Source organism: Lepus europaeus, chromosome X (assembly GCF_033115175.1).
Source record: "Lepus europaeus isolate LE1 chromosome X, mLepTim1.pri, whole genome shotgun sequence".
NCBI lineage: Eukaryota > Metazoa > Chordata > Mammalia > Lagomorpha > Leporidae > Lepus > Lepus europaeus.
In genome coordinates this window covers 97,055,157-97,076,923 of record NC_084850.1, presented here as the reverse complement: position 1 = coordinate 97,076,923, position 21,767 = coordinate 97,055,157, and the positions used below count along the sequence as shown (strand labels likewise).

At 40.5% G+C, this 21,767-nt stretch overlaps 1 protein-coding gene across 3 annotated transcripts in view; it reads right to left on the bottom strand.

Annotated features, from left to right (window-relative positions):
- PHF8 (PHD finger protein 8) overlaps positions 1-21,767 on the bottom strand; it is a 107,482-nt gene that overhangs the window by 13,747 nt on the left and 71,968 nt on the right. For all 3 annotated transcript variants that reach the window (XM_062183955.1, XM_062183953.1, XM_062183954.1), the window contains one exon: positions 15,476-15,571. In XM_062183955.1, coding sequence (XP_062039939.1) covers positions 15,476-15,571 — 96 coding nt within the window. The remainder of the gene's footprint in view (positions 1-15,475; positions 15,572-21,767) is intronic.

Genomic DNA, 21,767 nt, shown 5'->3' with positions numbered 1-21,767 from the left:
TTAACCAAGTGAGCCACGGCGCCGGCCCACAAGTTGAAATTTAATTGCCACTGTGATAGCATTAAAGTTGATTCTATCATCAACCCTCATGAATGGATTAAGATCATTACTGTGGGAATGGGATGGCTATAAAATGGGTGAGTTTGGACCTTTCTTCTCTCTCCCCGTACGCTCTCACCATGTGGCATCTTCCATCATGGGATGATGTAGCACAAAGTCTACATGATGCCAGATGCCAGCCAGCACCAAGCTCATGGACTTCCCAGCCTCCAGAACTGTGAACCAAATAAACTTTTACTCAGTCTGTAGTATTCTGTTATAGAAAACAGAGACACCCACACGCTCAGATTATCTAGATAGATGGCTTCCTTATTACAATTCCAGAATATGTATAGCTCATTCTCACTCCCTGTGCCTTCATCTTCACCATTTACTCTGACAGGAGTACCTCCTTCCCTTTTGCCTGCCTATTCACAACTTGTTCTTCCTTCAAAGACAAGCTGGAATCAATCTCTTATAGGAAATCGCCAGGACTTCTACAGTCTCAATGACTTTTCCTTCCTCTGAACTTATGATCTATATAAGCCACTTCATGCACAGCACATATAACCTTGTCTCATCGATGTTGATGTATGCTTTTTTTGTGTACCAACCAGGCTGAATTCATGAAGACTGACTTCTTGGATAACTCTTTTATGGGGCCTTAACAGCCTTGAATCCAAAAATAGTTACTCATCCCACCTTTTCAATAGGAAGTACATTTCAAGATAACCAAATAGCCCCAGATGACGAGGAGCAGCTCTTCAGTACAGAAGAAAACAGCTAATAAATGTAGAAGGAATGGCAGAATTAGAAAATCACAAATTTCAAGTTCTAATGAAACAACTGATTCTAGACAAGTGGATAGTCACACAGCACCGAAGTTTTAGCTCACAAATTACTTGCTATTCTCAAGAAGAAAATTCTGGGGCTGGTGCTATGGCATGTCAGGTAAAGCAGCTAGCTGCCTGTGATGCCAGCATCCCACATGGGTGCTACTTCAAGACCCAGCTGTTCCACTTCCTTTCCAGCTCCCTGCTAATGAGCCTGGGAAAGCAACGGAAGATGGCCTAAGTTCTTGAGGCCCTGCACCTACATAGGAGATCCAGAAGAAGTTTTTGATTCCTGACTTTGGCCTGGCCCAGCTCCAGCCGTTGTGGCCACTGGGGGAGTAAACCAGTGGGTGGAAGAGATATCTTTCTCTTTCTCCCCATCACTTGCCTTCTCTCTCTACATAACTCTGCCTCCAAAATAAATAAATAAATATTTTTCTAAAAAGATAGAGAGAGGAGGGAGGGGGAAAGGAAGGGAGGGAGAGAGAAAGTAAGTCTTCTATCCATTGGTTCACTCCCCAAATGGCCACAACAGCTGGAGCTTGGCCGATCTGAAGCCAAGAGCTTCATCTGGATCTCCCATTTGGGTGCAGAGGCTCAAGCACTTGGGCCATGTTCCACTGCTTTCCCAGGCCACTAGCGGGGAGCAGGATCAGAAGTGGAGGAGCTGGCCGGCGCCGTGGCTCAATAGGCTAATCCTCCGCCTGCAGCGCTGGCACACCGGGTTCTAGTCCCGGTCGGGGCACCTGATTCTGTCCCGGTTGCCCCTCTTCCAGGCCAGCTCTCTGCTGTGGCCCAGGAGTACAGTGGAGGATGGCCCAAGTGCTTGGGCCCTGCACCCGCATGGGAGACCAGGAGAAGCATCTGGCTCCTGCCTTCGGATCAGCGCATTGCGCCAGCCGCGGCGGCCACTGGAGGGTGAACCAACGACAAAGGAAGACCTTTCTCTCTGTGTCTCTCTCACTGTCCACTCTGCCTGTCAGAAAAAAAAAAAGTGGAGGAGCTGGGTCTCGAATCAGCGTCCATATGGGATGCTGGCGCTGAAGGAGGAGGCTTAATCTACTATGCCACAGTGCTGGCCCCAATAAATAAATCTTTTAAAAAGAAGAAGAAAAACCTAATTTTACAATGGTAAGATCAGGAAATCACAACCTAAACAAAACATTAACTTTGGTGTCAGTAATAGTGAGACAGCAAGACATTTTGAGCTTCGTGATGTAACACATTAGGAAATTCACAGCATCACCTGGGGAAGTAGTTCTGTTAGAGTTAAAAATCAAACAAGTCATTCTTATTGATTCCAATGTTTAGGAATAAAAAACAAATTAAATGATTCCATGAGAAAACAAGCAAAGCTTCTAAGATAACTGATCTAGTCTCTTGAAAAAACACCATGTCAAATGGAAGCAAATAGACAATTCTAGAAGGTAGGACATGCTAAAGGGTAATTTGTATCAGTTTCTACAACAAATAAATAGCATGAAACAATAAAGGGGAGGGGGTAACCTAGATAAAGACTTAAAAGGCATCACTGTTAAATGTCACATAGACCCTGTTGGGATAGATGCTGACTTAAGCAAATCGATTGTAAAAATAACCATTTTAGACAAAGTAGGAAGTCTGATTATGGGCTTGGGATTAAATAACATCAAATAATTATCAAATAATCATTGATTTTATCATGTATGATAACAGGCTTATAGTTTTGTGAAAAAATGTGCATATTTTTTAGAAATGCATACTGGGGGTCAGCGCTGTGGCACAGTGGGTAAAGCTGCAGCCTGCAGTGCCAGTGTCCCAGATGGGTGCTGGTTCAAGTTCCAGCTTCCAATCAAGCTCTCTACTATGGCCTGGGAAAGCAGTAGAGGATGGTGGAAAAACAGTACAAGACAACTCAAGTCCTTGGGACTTTGCACCCATGAGGAAGACCCGGAAGGAGCTCTTGGCACCTGGCTTTGGATCTGTGCAACTGTGGCTGTTGAGGCCCACTGGGGAGTGAACCAACGGATGGAAGACATCTCTCTCTCTCTCTGCCTCTCCTTCTCTCTGTGTGTAACTCTGGCTTTCAAATAAATATATAAATCTTAAAAAAAAGACACTGAAGAAGCTGGCATTGTGGCATACTGGGTTAAGCTTCTGCCTGTGATGCCAAAATCCCATATATGTGCTGTTCGAGACCCAGCTGCTCCACCTTCTGATCCAGCTCCTTGCTAATGCACCTAGGAAAGCAAGAGAAGTACTTGGGTCCTTTCACGAACAAGACTCGGACAAAGCTCCAGGCTCCTTTCTTTGGCCTGGCCCAGCCCCAGCCATTATGGACATTTGGGAGTGACCGGCGGATGGAAGCTCACTCGCTCTCTATGTCTCTCTTCTCTCTGCAACTCTGCCTTTCAAATAAAATAAATAAGTCAATCTTTAAAAAAATACATTCATACTGAAATACATGGTGGAAATGAAATCATATCTGGTATTTGCTTTTTTTTTTTAATTAAACTTTTATTTAATGAATATAAATTTCCAAAGTATAGCTTATGGGTTACAATGGCTTCCCCCCTCCCATAACTTCCCTCCCGCCCGCAACCCTCCCCCCTCCCGCTCCCTCTCCCCTTCCATTCATGTAAAGATTCGTTTTCAATTCTCTTTGTATACAGAAGATCAGTTTAGTATATACTAGGTAAAGATTTCAACATTTTGCCCATATAGCAACATCAAGTGAAAAAACTACCATTGGATTACTAATTATAGCATTAAATAGCAATGTACAGCACATTAAAGACAGAGATCCTACATAATTTTTTTTTCAAAATAATTAATTTTCTATGCCATTTCCATTTTAACACCAGGTTGTTTTGTTTTTTTTTTTCATTTCCAATTCTCTTTATATACAGAAGATCACTTCAGTATATAATTAGCAAAGACCTCATCAGTCTGCGCCCACACAGAAACGCAAAGTATAAAAATACTGTTTCAGTACCAGTCCTAGCATCACTTGGCTTTAGACGACACATTAGGGACAGATCCCGCATGGGGTGTAAGTACACAGTGACTCCTGTTGCTGACTTAACAATTTGACACTCCTGTTCATGGCGTCAGTAATCTCCCTGGGCTCTAGTCATGAGTTGCCAGGGCTATGGAAGCTTTTAGAGTTCGCTGACTTTGATATTGTTCCGATAGGGTCATAGTCAAAGTGGAGGTTCTCTCCTCCCTTCGGAGAAGGGTACCTCCTTCTTTGAAGGCCCCGTTCTTTCCACTGGGATCTCACTCACAGAGATCATTCATTTAGGTCTTTTTTTTTTTTTTCCATGATATCTTGGCTTTCCATGCCTGCTATACTCTCATGGGCTCTAGCAAAGACAATTTTAAAAAAAGAAGAAAGAGATAAATATGGCAAAATCTTGATGACTGTTCACCTACATGAGGATCTCTGTGAGACCCCAGCAGAAAGAAGTGGCCAAAGGATGTACTTTTCTCTGAAGGGAGGCGAGAACTTCCACTTTGCTTATGGCCTTGTCTAAATACTGATAGAGTTTGTGGATTCAAAAAGCTTCCAAAGCCTAGGCAACGCATGTCAAGAGCCTTGGGTGTTCACTGACATCATATACTAGAGTGTTAATTGTTAAATTAACAATAGGAGTCAAAGTGCACTAACGTTCCATGCAGGACCTCTATCCTCAATGAGCTGTATTATGAGAGTTAACTGTAAAACTTGTTCTCAAACAGTTTTGTGTGTGTGTGTGCATGCAAATTGTTGAAATCTTTACATAGTATAGTATAGTATAATATAGTGGTCTTCTCTGTATAAAGTTAATTGAAAATGAATCTTAATGGAGAATGGGACTGGAAATGGGAGAGGGAAGAGGTGGAGGGATGGGAGGGGGGGGAAGAATCACTATATTCCTTAAGTTGTACTTATGAAATTTGTACTCATTAAATAAAAGGTTTCTTTGGGGGAAATAAAAAAGACACCTGCATTCTACATCAATGTCTGTGGGTTCAATTCCTGGCTGTACCTCCTAATCCCAACATGCTGTCAATAAAGACGCTAGGAGATACCAATGATGGTTCAAGTAATTGAGTTTCTACCACCTATGTGGCAGACCTGGATTGCATTCCTGGCTCCCAGCTTCAGCCCCAGCCCAGTCCCTGCCCAGACCCAGCTGTTGCAGGCATTTAGGGAGTGAACCAGTAGATGGGAGTGTTCTCTGTCTCATAAAAATTTTTTTAAATTATTATTTGGGAGGATTTTACATAATCTTACAAATAATGGAATCCTGTCAGTTATAGCAAAATGGATGGAACTCGAGGCTATCACGTTAAATGCAATAAATCAAACACAGAAAGACAAATGCCACATGATCTCCCTCATATGTGGAAGCTGAAAGAACCCCTCAATCGGCTGATTACTAGAAGCTTGGAGGGGTAGGTAGGGATAGAAGGAGTTAGGATAATGGGTATCAAATCAGAGTTAGACTGAAGGAATAAATTCTTACTGTTACAAAGCATAGTAGGAGGGGCCGGTGCTGCGGCACAGTGGGTTAATGCCCTGGCCTGAAGCACTGGCATCCCATATGGGCACTGGTTTGAGACCCTGCTGCTCCACTTCCTATCCAGCTCTCTGCTACGGCCTGGGAAAGCAGTAGAAGATGGCCCAAGCCCTTGGGCCCTTGCACTTGCATGGGAGACCCAGAAGAAGCTCCTGCCTCTGGCTTCGGATCGGCACAGCTCCAGCCGTTGCGGCCATTTGGGGAGTGAACCGTCGGATGGAAGACGTCTCTCTCTCTCTCTCTGCCTCTCCTCTCTCTATGTAACTCTTTCAAATAAATGAATAAATCTTAAAAAAAAATATAGTAGGAGATAGTAATTCATAATAACCTAGTAAATACTTTTATGAGCAAATAGAAAAAAAGCCTCCAATCATAAAGTAATGTGAAAGAAAGAGAAATGTTGATTACCCTGACTTGATTAGTATACATGCATTGAAATGTCATAATGTAGCTTATAAAAACATAATTGTTAATAAATTTTTTTTAAAAATTATTGCTACTGTCAATAGGACCTTTTTCTAAGTATATTATGGTTATTACTAATATAATTCTTAAGTTCTTAATATCTGGTTTATATCCAATGATTACCCAATTTATTGAATTATATTAGCTCTAACAGTTTTTGATTCCTTCATATTTTCTAACATGTTTTAGTCATATATCTCTATTTTCTTTTTTTTTAGATTTTATTTATTGAGAGGTAGAGTTACAGACAGAGAGGGAGAGACAGAGAGAAATGTCTTCCATGTGCTGGTTCACTCCCCAAATGGCTGCAATGGTTGGAGCTGGGCCAAACCAAAGCCAGGATTCCTGGTCTCCCATTCAGGGTCAGGGGCCCAAGCACTGGTTCCATCTTCCACTGCTTCGCAGAACTGAAGCAGAGAGCTGGATAGAGCAGCTGGGACACGAATGGGCATCCATATGGGATGTCAGCACTGCAGGCAGAGGCTTAGCCTACTACACCACAGCACCAGCTTCTCTATTTTCTATATATATTACACAATTATATAATTACTTTCACTTGTCAAGTACTTATTAAACATCTCCCAAGTACTGGGTACTATGTATGGTGCTACAGATTCAATGATGGACAAAAATGACAAGGATTATCACCCTGAGGAATCCTCATATCACAATAATTTGCTCTCTTAATTTTTTTTTTGACAGGCAGAATTAGACAGTGAGAGAGAGAGAGAGAGAGACAAAGGTCTTCCTTTTTCCGTTGCTTCAACCCCCAAGTGGCTGCTACGGCCAGCGCACTGCACCAATCTGAAGCCAGGAACCAAGTGCTTCCTCCTGGTCTCCCATGCGGGTGCAGGGCCCAAGGACCTGAGCCATCCTCCACTGCACTCCCGGGCCATAGGAGAGAAGCTGGACTGGAAGAGGAGCAACTGGGACAGAATCTGGTGCCCCAACCGGGGGTAGAACCTGGGGTGCCGGTGCCACAGGCGGAGGATTAGCCTAGTGAGCCACGGCACCGGCTGGTCTCTTAATTTTTAAAAGGTATTGTTCTTATTAGTGCTTCATTTCTAATATAACTGTTTAGAACTTCCTTAGAACAATGCTAAATAAAAAGCAGTGGGCACATTTGTCTTATTCCTGATTTTAATGAGAATAGCTTCAGTAGACTGTGTCAACCTTTTCTGAGTTAAGAACTCACTTTGAAAATGTGATAAATTGGGGCCAGCACCGTGGCACAGAGAGTTAAGCAGCCACCTGCAATCCCATATGAGTGCCAGTTTGAGTCCATGCACCTCCACTTCCAATCCAGCTCCCTGCTAATGTGCCTGGGAAAGCAGCAGCAGATGGCCCAAGTACTTGAGTCTCTGCCACCCACCCACATCAGAGACCCAAATGGAGCTCTAGGCTCTTAGCTTCAGCCTGGCACGGACCCAGATGTTGAGGCCACTTGGGGAGCGAACCAGAAGATGATAAATCTTTCTTAAAAAAAGAAAACATGATAAATGTTACTAGCAAGGAAAATACATTTATTTAAAGTTTTAGATAATTCAAAGATCCAAAAGTCCATGAACACCAACTAAAACAGCTTTGCTCTATAGTTTCATCCTGTTGGTCTTAAGATAGACATTCTTCTATAGATAAGATTGTCCATAAATTTAAGCTGCTAAAATCAATCAAAGATACATTTTAATTTGTGTGACCTGAATCTGTGTATCATATGTTTTAAACTTGTTGGTAGAAAGAAACTAAAAACATTTTATATGGTTGTGCTTAAGTTTACTGGTTAAACAAACTACACCATGTTAGATATTTAAGAGGTGTTTTCAAATACATGATTCTTAAAATTTATAGAAGGCATTGGACCCTCTGGTAAATGTTTTCTTAAGTTGTTATCTAATGGTTGAAACGGTTTGCTAAGTATTCATGTGATATTGCTATTGTCAGCAAGCGATCTAGGACTTGCTCCCTCATTTCTCTATTCTAAGCCAAACTTGTTCTTTCATTTCTCTATTCTCTTCAAGGTAGGAAACTAATTCTATTATGAAGGAATCTGTAAGACGCACAATTTAATCTTTAGACCTCATAAAAGAGATGGCTAACATTTTTCTGTAATAGCATAGCCAAAATAAGAACTTAAATAATAATCTCATAGCTAGATTTACTTCGCCATCAGCAAAGTATACAGTAAGTAGAAAAAACCTCTCAGACCAAAGGGAAAGAAAGTTTTTAAGTGAGAATATAATTTTCCTCATGGGCATTGTCTACCTTAGAAAAACTACTACAGAACATGCCTGTGACTATAGACTTGTAGTTCAGGCCACCGAAGGTTAGAGATGGGACATGGGCACTCCCTTGACTTGCATCCTCTGGTCTGCTTTAACAAAAACCAGGAGGAAAAGAAAGCTAGGCATCAGAAGCAATGGGTGGCAGGCCTATTAATGGCTGATCTGTACAGTGATCTGCCCTCAAGGAGACCCAACAGGCCAGTCCACTGCAGTGACTTTCAATGTGGTAAACCTGGGCTTCAGCAGAAGTCAGCTTGTGAAGAGCCCTGGCAGCTCTGCCAAGAGTTGGATCACTGGAAATGGACCTGCCCTGGAGTCGAAGCATGCCCAGGTCAGAGCCACAGATCTTATTGGCTCTAAGCTGAAAAGCCCTTCACTCAGCCCAACTTCCAAAGTGACCACTGCAGCTGAGGGGACAGCCAAGTAGGGTCAGCAACATTGCAGGCAGAACTGTAAATTTCTTGTTAGAGATGCCACCTGCCTTTACCTGGCCAGCTCTCCTCCCAGGCCAGCTAAGTAATGAAAGTCAACAGAGTGCCTTCCCCTAGGAGGTTCACACCTCCCTTAGGATATACCCCATGTGAAGAGATAGATAAGTCTGGGCCTCTTAACTTACAAGGCCTAAAGCCCAACAGATTATTATCAAGCCCCTTCTGTCAGGTTCTATTTGCCTCTCAATCAGAAAACTTAATTGTAGCTTAGACAGCACCTTTCTTAGCTCCGCTAATAATGACTCTGTCCTTTGTTCTAGACCCTGTCTAGCGAACTTGGGCCTCATTCCTTTGTAATCATAACCCCTACTCTACCACCAATGGCTCTACTCCCAACCTGTGTGTACTGATGGTCCTCTTCCCCACTTAATGCTGTATAATTGTTCTAACCTGGTAAATGCCACTCTTAGGATCATTGGTTACTATCCTCACTCTGTCTTTTATGACCTTGTCTAAATATGATCAGAGTTGGCAATCTTGGAAGGCTTTCATAGCCTTGGCAACTCATGACGAGAGCCTAGGGTGGTTACTGGCACCATAAACTAGAGTGTCAATTTGTTGGGTCAACAACAGGAGTCACTGTGCACTTGCTCCTCATGTGGGATCTCTGTCCTTAATGTGCTGTACATTTTGATTTAATGCTATAACTAGTACTCAAAGAGTATGTTTCACTTTTTGTTTCTGTGTAGGTGCAAACTATTAAAATCTTTATACTAAATTGATCTTCTGTATAGAAAGAGAATTGAAAATGAAATCTTGATGTGAATGGAAGGGAAGAGGGAGCGGGAGAGGGGAGGGTTGCGGGTGGGAGGGAAGTTGTGGGAGGGGGAAGCCATTGTAATACATAAACTGTACACTGGAAATTCATATTCATTAAATAAAAGTTAAAAAAATGAAAAAAAAAAGATAGACATTCTTCTTCATATTAAGAAAGCAACCTTTTATTTCTGGATAACTAAAAGTCACTATTTTTAAGTTTGAGAGTTTTTTTAAATTTAATTATTTCAGAGGCAGAGAGGGGAGAGGGGGGAGGGGGTTAGCTCCCCTGTCAGCTGGTTCACTCCCCAAATGCCCATAACTATAGGGGCTGTGCTTAGCCAAAGCTGGGAGCTGAGAACTTAGTCCAGGTCTCTGTGTGTGTGGCAGGAATCCAAAGAACTCAGCCATTACCTGTTGCCTCCCAGAGTACATATTAGCAAGAAGCTGGGGTTGGGAGCAGAGCCAGGACAGTTTGATATGGAATACAGGCATTTCAAGTGGTGTCTTAACTACCCGGTCAAATGCATCTCAACTTTGGGTTTCTTTTATTGTTTTGTAGGGTTTTTTAAAAAGTCACAAATAGGCATAGAGTAAGAGAGATAGGACACAAGAATAGATAAAAGATTGATGGCACAAAGTAGATGCTCCCCAAGCAGTCCATGATATATATGGGTTAGTAGATAATGTAAAGAAAGCATTTCATGGGCTGGCATTGTGGCATAGTGAGATAAAGCCATGTTCTGCAGTGCCGACATCCCAAATGGGTGCCAGTTCAAGTCCCAGCTGCTCCACTACTGATCCAGCTCCCTGCTAATGCGCCTGGGAAAGCAGCGGGGGATGGCTCAAGTCCTTAGGCCCCTACACCCATGTGGGAGACCTGGAAGAAGCTCCTGGCTCCTGGCTTCGGCCTGGTCCAGCCCCAGCCGTTGTGGCCATTTGGGGAGTGAACCAGTGGTTGGAAGATCTCTGTCTCTGTCTAACTCTGCCTTTCAAATAAATAAATCCTTTTAAAATTTTTAAAAAGAAAGCATTTCAGTTTAGTGAGAATATGATTCTAATACTAATAGTTACCTAATTGTGGGAAGGGAACCAATTAAGACTCAGTTCAACATTATATGCTAAATAATTCTAGTTAGAGTAAAACATTAGATGTTTAAAAATCATGCTTAAAAAATACAGGAGTGGGAGCATGCATTGTGGGTGCACCAGGTTAAACTACTGCCTATGATGCTGGCATCCCACATAAGTACTGGTTCAAGTCCCAGTTGCTCCACTTTTAATCCAGCTCCCTGCTAATACACCTGCAAAAACAGAGGAAGATGGCCCCAGAGTTCTGGGCTCCTGGCTTGCACGTGGCCCAGCCCCGGCTGTTTTGGCCATTTGGGGAGTGAACTGGCAGATGGAGGATTCCTTTCTCTCCCTAACTATCCCTCTCTCTTGTAACTCTACTTTCAAATAAATAATTATTATTTTTTGTTTTTTAAATACATGAGTGCTAATTATCTGTTCTCTGACCAGGGAAACAATGGAAAAGACCAAAATATGATATAGAAATATCCAGGTTTTTCATTCATGAGGGAAATTACTATAAGCAAATTGTATTTTTTTAAAAAAAGGTTTATTTATTTATTTGAAAGTCACAGTTACTGAGAGGGAAAGACAGAGACAGAGAAAGACAAATATTTTCCATCTGCTGGTTCACTTCTCAGATGGCTGCAATAGCAAGGGCTTCACCTCGGTCTCCCATGTGGGTACAGGGGCCCAAGCACTTGGGCTTTTCCCCATGGCTTTACCCACAACACCACAATGCCAGCCCCAGCAAACTATATCTTTAAAAAGTATGTGTATTTGTGTGTGTATATATACAGTCCCTGATTTATAATGGTTAAACATTGTATACTTTACAATGGTATGAGAATGATACATTCAGTAGAAACAGTACTTTGAATTCTGATCTTGGATCTTTTCCCTGGGCTAGGGCTTACAACCTACCATGTAACACTCTCTTATAATGTTAGTCATCAGCAGGGAGCCACAGCTTCCAATTGGCCACAGGATCATGATATTCTATAGTGTTGTTAAGCTATGATGTTTGATAAATTGGGTGCATTAAAATGTATTTTCCAATATAATATTTTACACTTTGTGTTAAGTTGAAACTTTGAGGCATAACTGTGTGTGTGTGTGTGTGTCTAAGGCAAAGGATAGCTATTAGCTATTTCTTTACTATCTATATAGAAAGGGCAATTTAAAAAGCTTGAAGACCCACAGGGATAAATAGGCAAAAGACAGAATCAAAATTTCCAAAATAAGAAATTGCAATGTACAAATACATAGGCAATGATTAATCAAAAATGAAAATTAAACCAATGAGATTTGTTTGCTTATGAATTACCAAAGATCAAGGTAGACATTCCACATTTGCAACCAAGTATCATTCTCCCTTTTCTGCTTAGTAATAAAAACTCTTGATTTTGTGGGACAGCAATATGCCTAGATAAAAACTACACTTCCTGGCTCCTGTGACATGTAGTCTTGGCCTTGACATAATTTCAGCCAAAGAGATGTTCAAAAGTAGAGGGAGACAGGTGTTTACCACAGCATATGATAGGAAGTCCAACTATCCACACTGGAATGCTTGGGTTCAACACCCGGCTCTAGCTTGTGATTCCAGCTTTCTGGTAACGCAGATTCTAGGAGGAGCAATGATGGCTTAAGTAGCTGTGTTCCTGCTACTCATGGGAGACCTGAATTAAATTCTCAACTCCAAGTTTTGGTCCCAGGGATGACTAATGCTGGCATTTGAAAGGTGAACCAGTAGATGGGAACTGTCTTTCAAACAAATTTTTAAAAATTAGACCTTAAAACTCCTTGGGGGAGGTGAGGCTCAGTAGGCCATCTCCTTTTTCCTTTTGCTTTTCCCTTTTCTCCTGACTGCAATCCAGATTCAGTGCTGGAGGTAAAGTAATTATCTTGTGATCCTGAGGGAATAAGCACTCACTAAGGATGCTTGAGAGGTTCCTGCTATTCACAGGCAAACACTATTCCTCAAGGCCTACAAGGATTTCGTAAACAAGCATTCTCACACATGGCTGGTGGGAGTGTAAATTGGTACAACTTTTCTGAAAAGCAATTTGGCAATTAGTATCAAGAGCTTTAAAAACATTCATATTAACAAACTGTGTTGGCAAGCGTGTAGGGAAACAGGCACTCTCATGCATTGCTTGTAGCAGTGTAAACAATCTCTAAGATCTATTATTGAGTAAAGCAAAGCATGTAACAGTGTATAAAGGATGCTTCCATTTGAGTAAAAAAATAAAGAAAACATATACACATATTTGCTTATATATACATAAATGATCTCTGACAAGATAAATAAGAAACTGTAACAGCAGTTGACTCCAAGTAAGGAACTGGAAAGCTATGGAACAGGGTTGTGAAGGAGACTTTGCACAGTTTTATCCTCACATACTTTGGTCCTTCTAAGGTTCCATGGGGATTTATCTAAAGTAAATAATCACAGAGATACATTTATGTACAAAGATGTCCATCCCAAATGTTATCACTAACTATGAAAACTTGCCTATAGCATTAAAGGAGAAGCTAGGAAAATTGAGAATATCCATGGAATAGCTATTTTATTTCTATTCAAATATTTTATTTATAACCCATGGCATAAGAACATGTTTATGGGGCCAGCACTGTGGTATACCAAGTAAAGACACTGCCTGCGATGCCCACATCCCATATGGGTGCAGGTTCGTGTCCTGGCTGCTCCACTTCAGACCCAGCTCCCTGCTAATGGCTTGGGAAAAGCAGTGGAAGATAAAAGCTCCCAGCTTTGGCCTGACCCAGTGTCAGCCGTTGTGGACATCTGGGGAGTGAACCAGTGGATGGGAGCTCTCTCTCTCTGTCTCTCCCTCTCTCAATAATTCTTTCAAAATGAATAAATCTTTATGAACATGCTTATAATATAATATTAAGAGACCAGGTATATTTATTAGTGTTCAATTTTCACAGTCAATTTCTAGTAGATGTGGAATGTTAATCACAAGATAATGTATACAGTAACAACTTGGATGGTTTAAACAAAAAGTGTGGATCACAGAAGATTGGAGGAGGGTAGAAAGAACAGGGGCAGTGATAAGCGTATCTTACAAAGTAGGTAATCAAGAGAGACTCACAGAAATTAGTGAAAGAAGAAATAGAGTTGATAAATAGGGAACTCTTTTTTGTACTATTTGATTTGCTATACATTCTACTTTGATTAAAAGGCAGAAAACAAAATGCAAAAGTAGGATACACAACTGTATACACAGTGTGATTTCAACCACCAAAAAGGAAAAATGCAGAGAAAAAAATACTAAAAGGAAATATGTCAAAATTTTAACAGTTGGCCGGCGCCGTGGCTTAACAGGCTAATCCTCCACCTTGCGGCGCCGGCACACCGGGTTCTAGTCCTGGTTGGGGCGCCGGATTCTATCCCGGTTGCCCCTCTTCCAGGCCAGCTCTCTGCTGTGGCCCGGGAAGGCAGTGGAGGATGGCCCAAGTCCTTGGGCCCTGCACCCGCATGGGAGACCAGGAGAAGCACCTGGCTCCTGGCTTCGGATCAGCGCGATGCGCCATCCGCAGCAGCCATTGGAAGGTAAACCAACGGCAAAAGGAAGACCTTTCTCTCTCTCTCTCTCTCTCTCACTATCCACTCTGCCTGTCAAAAAGAAAAAAAAAATTAACAGTGTTTAATTCTAGACAGCAGAATCATGGGCAGTATCTTCTTTATAACTTCCTCTATTTTCAGTATTTTTCCTTATTTTCTATTATACTAATGAGAAAAATTTACTTTGATAGAGGAGAAAATACAGGTAAAACTTACAGGAGAAAAAAAGTCAGAAAATGGATCTAAAATTAAAAAAAAAAAAAGAAAGAAACATTTGCTGATTGACTCACTAAGAGAGCCCTTCCCAGGAATATCCTGCTGCCCCACTCCATCAACCCTCAGCAAACACCAGAAAGGCCAAATATGGCTGAGAGGGAACAAAAGGCATTCAGAGATCCCAGCACCCTCTATAGCAGATACCTCGTTGTATGCATTCCTCCTTCGCAATGTGACTTTGCAGCTGTCCTCTCAAGAGGTGCAATCTACTTCCCACCCTTGGGGAAAGTAGAAGCTTGGCTGTGTAATTTGCTTTTGGCCAACGGAATGGTAGCAGACATAAGTAGAGGCTTGAAAAGGGTTTTGCACATTTAGGTTTTTTCCTCTCTTGCTGCTGGAAACCTTGCTCCTACTTTGTGAAAAAGATTGGGCATTTTTTGAAAGACTATGTGGAAACAGGCCCTGGCCATCTAAGTTAGGACCTCAAGGAAGATACTTTTAGAATATCCAGCTCCTACTCTAGCTGGCGCAAACTGGAAGAACAACTCAGCCAACCTATAAAATCATGAGACATTACCAACTATTGCTACTTTAAGCTACTACATTTGGGGTACATTTAAGCTACTACATTGGGGTACTTTAAGATACTACATTTGTTGATCAGCAAAAGCTTGCTGATAGACCCTCCAATGTGAAACTTAGCCCACAAGATAAAGAAAATTCTAATTCACTCTAATTCCCATGTCCAACTCAATTATCATTCTTCCTTCCTCCCTAAGGGATGGTTTCTCAATATAGGAGATAGCTTTGGGCCTTGCAGAGTCAGCAAAATTTCCCTCTTGGACAATAAAATTACTAAAGGGCTGGGATGATGACATCACAATGCTTGCAGAAGCCTTAGACTGCTCTGTGAAATCTGAGTTCTTTCTTCCTTTCACCTCAAACCATGTAATATCAAAAGCAATGCTCCATTACTTCTGGTTTTGCTGCACTGATCATACAAACTCCATGTTTTACTGAGGATTTTAGCTCCGGCACCTAACATGGTACCTGAATACCACAAATGCTTGCAGAATAAACAAATGAGTCACTGAATTAGGTATTCTTATATTAAATATCCCTCCTGCCCCAGCCTATATTTTCTCCAGACCACCCCCTACAAAGTTTAAGAGACAGAATACTGGATCACCTTTAGGACTCCAGGGAGCATCATCTGAATTCTTCTTTTTCTTGGGTCGAGATTTCAAAGCAGGGTCGTCCTCATCAGACTCCAGTGAAGGGTAGACTGCAGGGAAAGGGGAAAACAGGACAAACTGAGATCTCACCCAAAAGGGTGAAGACAGAATGATAGATATCTATTTAACTCCTCCCACTCCCCTACAAGTGTACCCTTTCCTTAATCCATTCTCAACTCCAAGAACCCCTGAATATGCCACACACATTTCATGCCTTTCTTTCTACCTTTGTTGCAAATGTCCATTTCCAAGGTTCATGTAATTCTGACTCATTCATCCAATGTCCACTCAGTGCCTAACTTCATGAGTTTCACTTTACTCTTCAAAATTCAGCTCTAGATTCATCTCCACACAAGGAGCCTTTCCTCACTCTCCTAATCTGATTCTGCCTGCTTGTCAGCTCACCATTATATCCTACGCATACTTCTACTGGAGTTATTTGTTATATAGTATTAAAGTGATTAGTAAACCTGTTGCCTCCAATTTACCATGAGGGCAGGGACATGTATTATTTCATATTAAGAGAGACTAACACAATGAAGAGTAGGTGTGCCCAGTGTTTACTGATTGAATGGAAAAATAAGTGATATATACTTAATTCACAAAAGGAACAGAAAGAGCACTTGGGTGAATTAGGAACAAAATTACTGGAACTGCATGATCTAAATGACAAAACACACAAACAGAAGTTATCTCATCTAACACAAACACAAACACATGGCTTTATCACATTGTCCTCACAATTCACAAGCTACACACACAGGATTTAAAGGGAAGATGATCTAGAAAGGTCCTATTAATGAGGTCCATACTCTGATGCTAGGGGCTGACATTGCTGTATGGCAGGTTAAGCTGCTGCCTGCAATACTGACATCCCATGTGAGTGCCAGTTCAAGTCCCAGCTGCTCTGCTTCTGATCTAGCTTCCTGCTAATGTGCATGGAAAGGCAGTGGAAGGTGGCCCAAGTATTTGGGTCTCTGACATCCATGGGGGAGACCTGTATGGAGTTTCTGGCTCCAGGCTTTGGACTGGCCCAGCCCTGGTTGTGGCAGGCATTCAGGGAGTAAACCAGTAAATGGAAGATCCCTTCTCCATCTGTTCTTCTCTGTCACCCTGTCTTTCAAATAAATGAATAAATCTTAAAAAAAAAAAACATCTGAAGCTGCTGCTAAACCTAGAAGAGAAATAATGTCAGAGTTAAAATATCCTCCTAAATTATTGTAACTCCACTACTTCTAATAATCAAGTGTCAAAATTCTATAGAAAATCCTACTTCATCAGAGGAACCTAGCTGCCTACTTCTTCCTAGAAGGGCCACTTTGCAGAAAAATAAGTCTATTTTTCAGGCCTTCCTCCTTGAGCAAAGAATTAAGAACTCCTGTATCATGATTTCTTAAAGAATTTTCTTTTAAGAACGAGGAGTAACTGTCCCTAGAAAGAAATGACACCTGGTAACACAGAGTAGTTAGTGTTATTTCACTGCATCTGAAAGATTTTCCAACTCAAGAGAAGTGAGATATGAAAAAAACACCCTGAGCCTCAGGGTCACAATTATTTTGAAATCTTGGACTGACCTACTAGTGGCCTGGGAGAGCTTCTCTAAGTCTTATTATCTTCTTCAATAAGCCTGAAATAATAGATACCACCTGCCTTGCAAAGTTGTTGAGAATTAAGAGATTATATCTGCAAAGTAACTTAAAAAAGTAATTCCATTCTAAAGTTCAGGTCTTATTCAAGAGGGGATAAGATGTAGATAATAATAATTAACTCTGTACATTGAAAGAAAATATGTTCCAATATGCATATTAAAAATATGCACTTCCTCAACATGAAATATAGCTAACATCACAATAGTAAAAGACTGAAGTTTTCCTTTAAGATCAAGAATAATACAAGACTGCCCATATCACTACTAGTCAACACTATAAATTATTTACTAGTACTGTAAATTCTAGCCACAACAATTAGGCAACGAAACAAAAGAGAAATAAAAGATAATCAAATTAAAAAGGAAGAAGTAAAACAATCTCTATTTACAAATAAACATATAAAAAATCCTGAAGAATTCATATATACACACAGAACAATTTAGAGCTAGTAACAGAATTCAGCAAAGTTCCAAGATACATGGTCAACAAACAAAAATCAGTTGTCTTTCTCTGTATTAGTAATAAAAAATCTAGAAAATAAGTCAAGAAAAATATTCCATTTACAATATCAACAAGAATAAAATAAGTATGGATAAATTTAACAATGGAAGTACAAGATTTGCATGCTGAAAACTATAAAGTATTGCTGAAAGAAATTAAAAACCAAAATAACCAGAAAGACATCCAATGCTTACAGACTAGAAGTCTTAATATTGTTAAGGTGGCTATAAAGCAATCTATAGATTAAATGCAATCACTATCAAAATAACAATGCTTTTTATTTTTTTGCAGAAATGGAGAAGCTCTTAAAATTTAAATGGAATTGCAGGGGACCCTGAATAGCCCAAACAATTGTTCTCATCCATTTGTGTTTCTGTAACAAAAACGCCATAATTTGAGTAGCTCATAAATGACAGAAACTTATTTCCAATAGTTCTAGAAGCTGAGAAGTCTAAGATCAAGGCACGAGCAGATTTAGTGTCTGATGAGGGCCTGCTTCCCGGTCACAGCCAGCCGGCTGTCTTCTTACTGTATCCTCACATGGGCAGAAAGAGCAAGGGATCTCTTTAGGGTGTCTTCCATAAAGGCAGCAATCTCATTCATGAGAATTCTGCCTATTATTCCCAAAACGCCTGCTCAGCAAGCACTGTTACATTGGGGATAGGTTTCAACAAAGGAATTTGGAAGAACACAAACATTCAGCCCATACCAATAATCTTGAAAAAGAACAAACTGGACAATTCATATTTCCTAGTTTTAAAACTTTCTACGATGGCCGGCACCGCGGCTCACTAGGCTAATCCTCCGCCTGCGGCACTGGCACACCGGGTTCTAGTCCCAGTTGGGGCGCTGGATTCTGTCCCGGTTGCCCCTCTTCCAGGCCAGCTCTCTGCTGTGGCCCGGGAAGGCAGTGGAGGATGGCCCAAGTGCTTGGGCCCTGCACCTGCATGGGAGACCAGGAGGAAGCACCTGGCTCCTGGCTTCGGATCAGTGTGGTGTGCCAGCCGTAGCGGTGAACCAACAGAAAAGGAAGACCTTTCTCTCTGTCTCTCTCACTGTCCACTCTGCCTGTCAAAAAAAAAAAAAAACTTTCTACGAAACTACAGTAATCAAAACATTATAGTTTCAGTATGAGGACAGACATGTAGATTAATGGAATAGAACTGACAGTATAGAAAGAACTTCATATACCTATAGTTAATTGATATTAGATAGGGGTGCCAAGACCATTCAATTGAAGGAATTGAAGGAATGACCTCTTCAATAATTGATGTTATACAAAGAAAGAATAAAAATAAGAAGAAAATTATCAATTGATAAATTAAAACTGAATGCAAAAAATTTATTCAAATCCAAAAGAAGAAAGGAAATGAGAAAAAGGAACAAAAAGTAGATGTAACAAAGAAAAATAAATAATACTAAACCTTTATCTTTATATAACTTCAATTGCATTAGTTTAAAAACACCAACTAAAGATCGTTAATGCTGTCTATAAGAAAACTACTTAACTGTAATCATAAAGGTAAGCTAAAAATAAAAGGATAGAATAAGATGTAATATATTAACACTAATTAAAGAACTCTAGATCAGTTATATTATCAAAGTAACTACAGACCAAAGAAAATGACCAAGGATAAAAAGGGATATACCGTTATTACAAGCAATGAATTCATAGAAATAATAATCTTAAACGTGGATGCACCTAGCAGCAGAGGTTCCACATATATGAAACAAACACTGTTAGGGCTGAAAGGGCAAATAGACAAATCCTCAAATACTCTTGGAGACTTCAACACATCTTTCTCAGTAATCAATGAACCAAGTAGAGAGATCTGCAAGGACACAGAAAAGTGTCATCAACCAACTTGATCTAATCAAAATTTATAGGCCGCCTAACTCAGTAACAGTAGAACAGAATTCTCAAGTTCATAAAGAAATTTCACCAAAATAGACTAAATCCTTGGTAATAAAATACATTTCTCTTTTTTAAAGGTTTATTTATTTATTTGAAAGGCAGAATTGAGAGAGAGAAAGAGACAGACAGACAGAGACAGAGATCCTCTATCCACTGGTCCATTCCTCAAATGGCTGCAACATTGTGGAGCTGGTCCAGTCTGAAGCCAGGAGCCAGGGAGCCTCCTCCGGGTCTCACACGTGGGTAGCAGGACCCCAAAGCACTTGTACCATCCTCTGCTGCTATCCCAGGCACACCAGCAGGGAGTTGGACTGGAAGTGGAGCAGCCCAAAAGAAATCATACAAAGTATCTTCTCTGATAAGAGTCAAACTAGACCATGAATCAGTATGGAAAGATAACCAGAATATCTCCAACACTTGAAATTAAAACATCCTTAGGGCCAGTGCTGTGGCACAGCGGGGAAAGCCACCACCTGCAGTGTCGGCATCCCATATGGGCGCCGGTTTGAGTCCCGGCTGCTCCTCTTCCGATCCAGCTCTCTGCTATGGCCTGGGAAAACAGTGGAAGATGGCCCAAGTCCTTGGGCCCCTGCACCCTCTTAGGAGACCCAAAAGAAGCTCCTGGCTCCTCACTTCAGATCTGCACAGCTCCAGCCATTGCAGCCAAATGGGGAGTGAACCAGCAGATGGAAGACCTTTCTGTCTCTCCCTCTCTCTGTCTGTAACTATACCTCTCAAATAATAAATAAAATCTTCAAAAAATGATTACATTAGAAATGGAGAAAAGGCCTCAAATCAATAATCTATATTTCCACTTTTGACAATAGAAAAAGAATAAAATAAATCCATAGCAAGCAGAACAATAATCTCAAGAGCAAAAACAGGGGAAGAAGAGAGGAAGGGAATATTATGTTCCAAGAATTGTATCTACAAATCACATTGAAAACTAATGATGAACTAAAATAAATTTTTTGAAAAGCAAAAATTAATGAAATTGATACAGAAAATGGAACTGAAAGCTTTGAAAAGATCAATTAGATTGACAAAATGCCAACAAGAATGACAAAAAAGAAGCCACAAGTTACTAATATCAAAAATGAAAAAAGGGCTACCACTAAATGTCCCAAAGGAAATTAAAGGATAATAGGAGAACTCTATAAACTCTATGCCCAGAAACTGAACAACTTAGATGAAATGGATCAATTATTTGAAAGACATAAACTACAAAAAAATCATCCAAGGAGAAATAAATAACCTGAAAATCCTACAGCTTCTTTAAAAATTAATTCCACAGTTAAACTCTGAAAAAGAAATCTCAGAACCCAGGTGGTTACATTGTAAATTCTATCAAATCTTTAAAGAAGACAAGACACCAATTCTGTATAATGTCTTCCAGAAAATATTTTCTTTAAGAGGAAGGAACATTTCCCAACTCATTTTTTGAGGCCAGCATTAACCTGATACCAAAACTGGAGGAAAAGAATACAAGAAAAGAAAATTACAGATCACTATTCTCCATGTACACACATATACACACACACACACAATCTCTAGTGAAATACTACTAAATTAATTCTGGCAATATGTAAGAATAATAATTATACATCATGATCAGGTGGAATTTATCTTGTGAATGCAAGGTTGGCTCAATATTCAAAGATCAATCAATGTAATATACCATATTAACAGACTAAAGAAGAAAAATGGGGGAGTGAGAATTTAGCCTAGCAATTACGACTCCACTTGGGACACCAACATCCCATATTAGAGCGCCTGAGTTTAAGTTCTGACTCTGCTCCTGATTCCAGCTCCATGTTAAGATCCTGGGAGGCAGCAGTGATGGTTCAAGTAACTAGGTGCCTGCCACTCAACTGGGAGAACTGGATTGAGTTCCTGGCCCCAGGCCCCTGTTTGTGTGAGCATTTGGGAAGTGAACCAAGAGATGAGAACACACACAGATACACACACACCCCACACACAGTCTCTCTTTTTTTCTCCCTCCCCCAAAATACAATTTCTAAAAAAAAAAAATTCTAAAAAGAAAAACCACACAGTAATACCCATTAATGGAGATGAAAATTAGACAAAACTCAACACCCTTACATGATAATTAAAAAAAAAACTCAGCAAATTAGGAACTGGAAGTGAACTTCGTTAACCTGATAACTTGGAGCTAACATA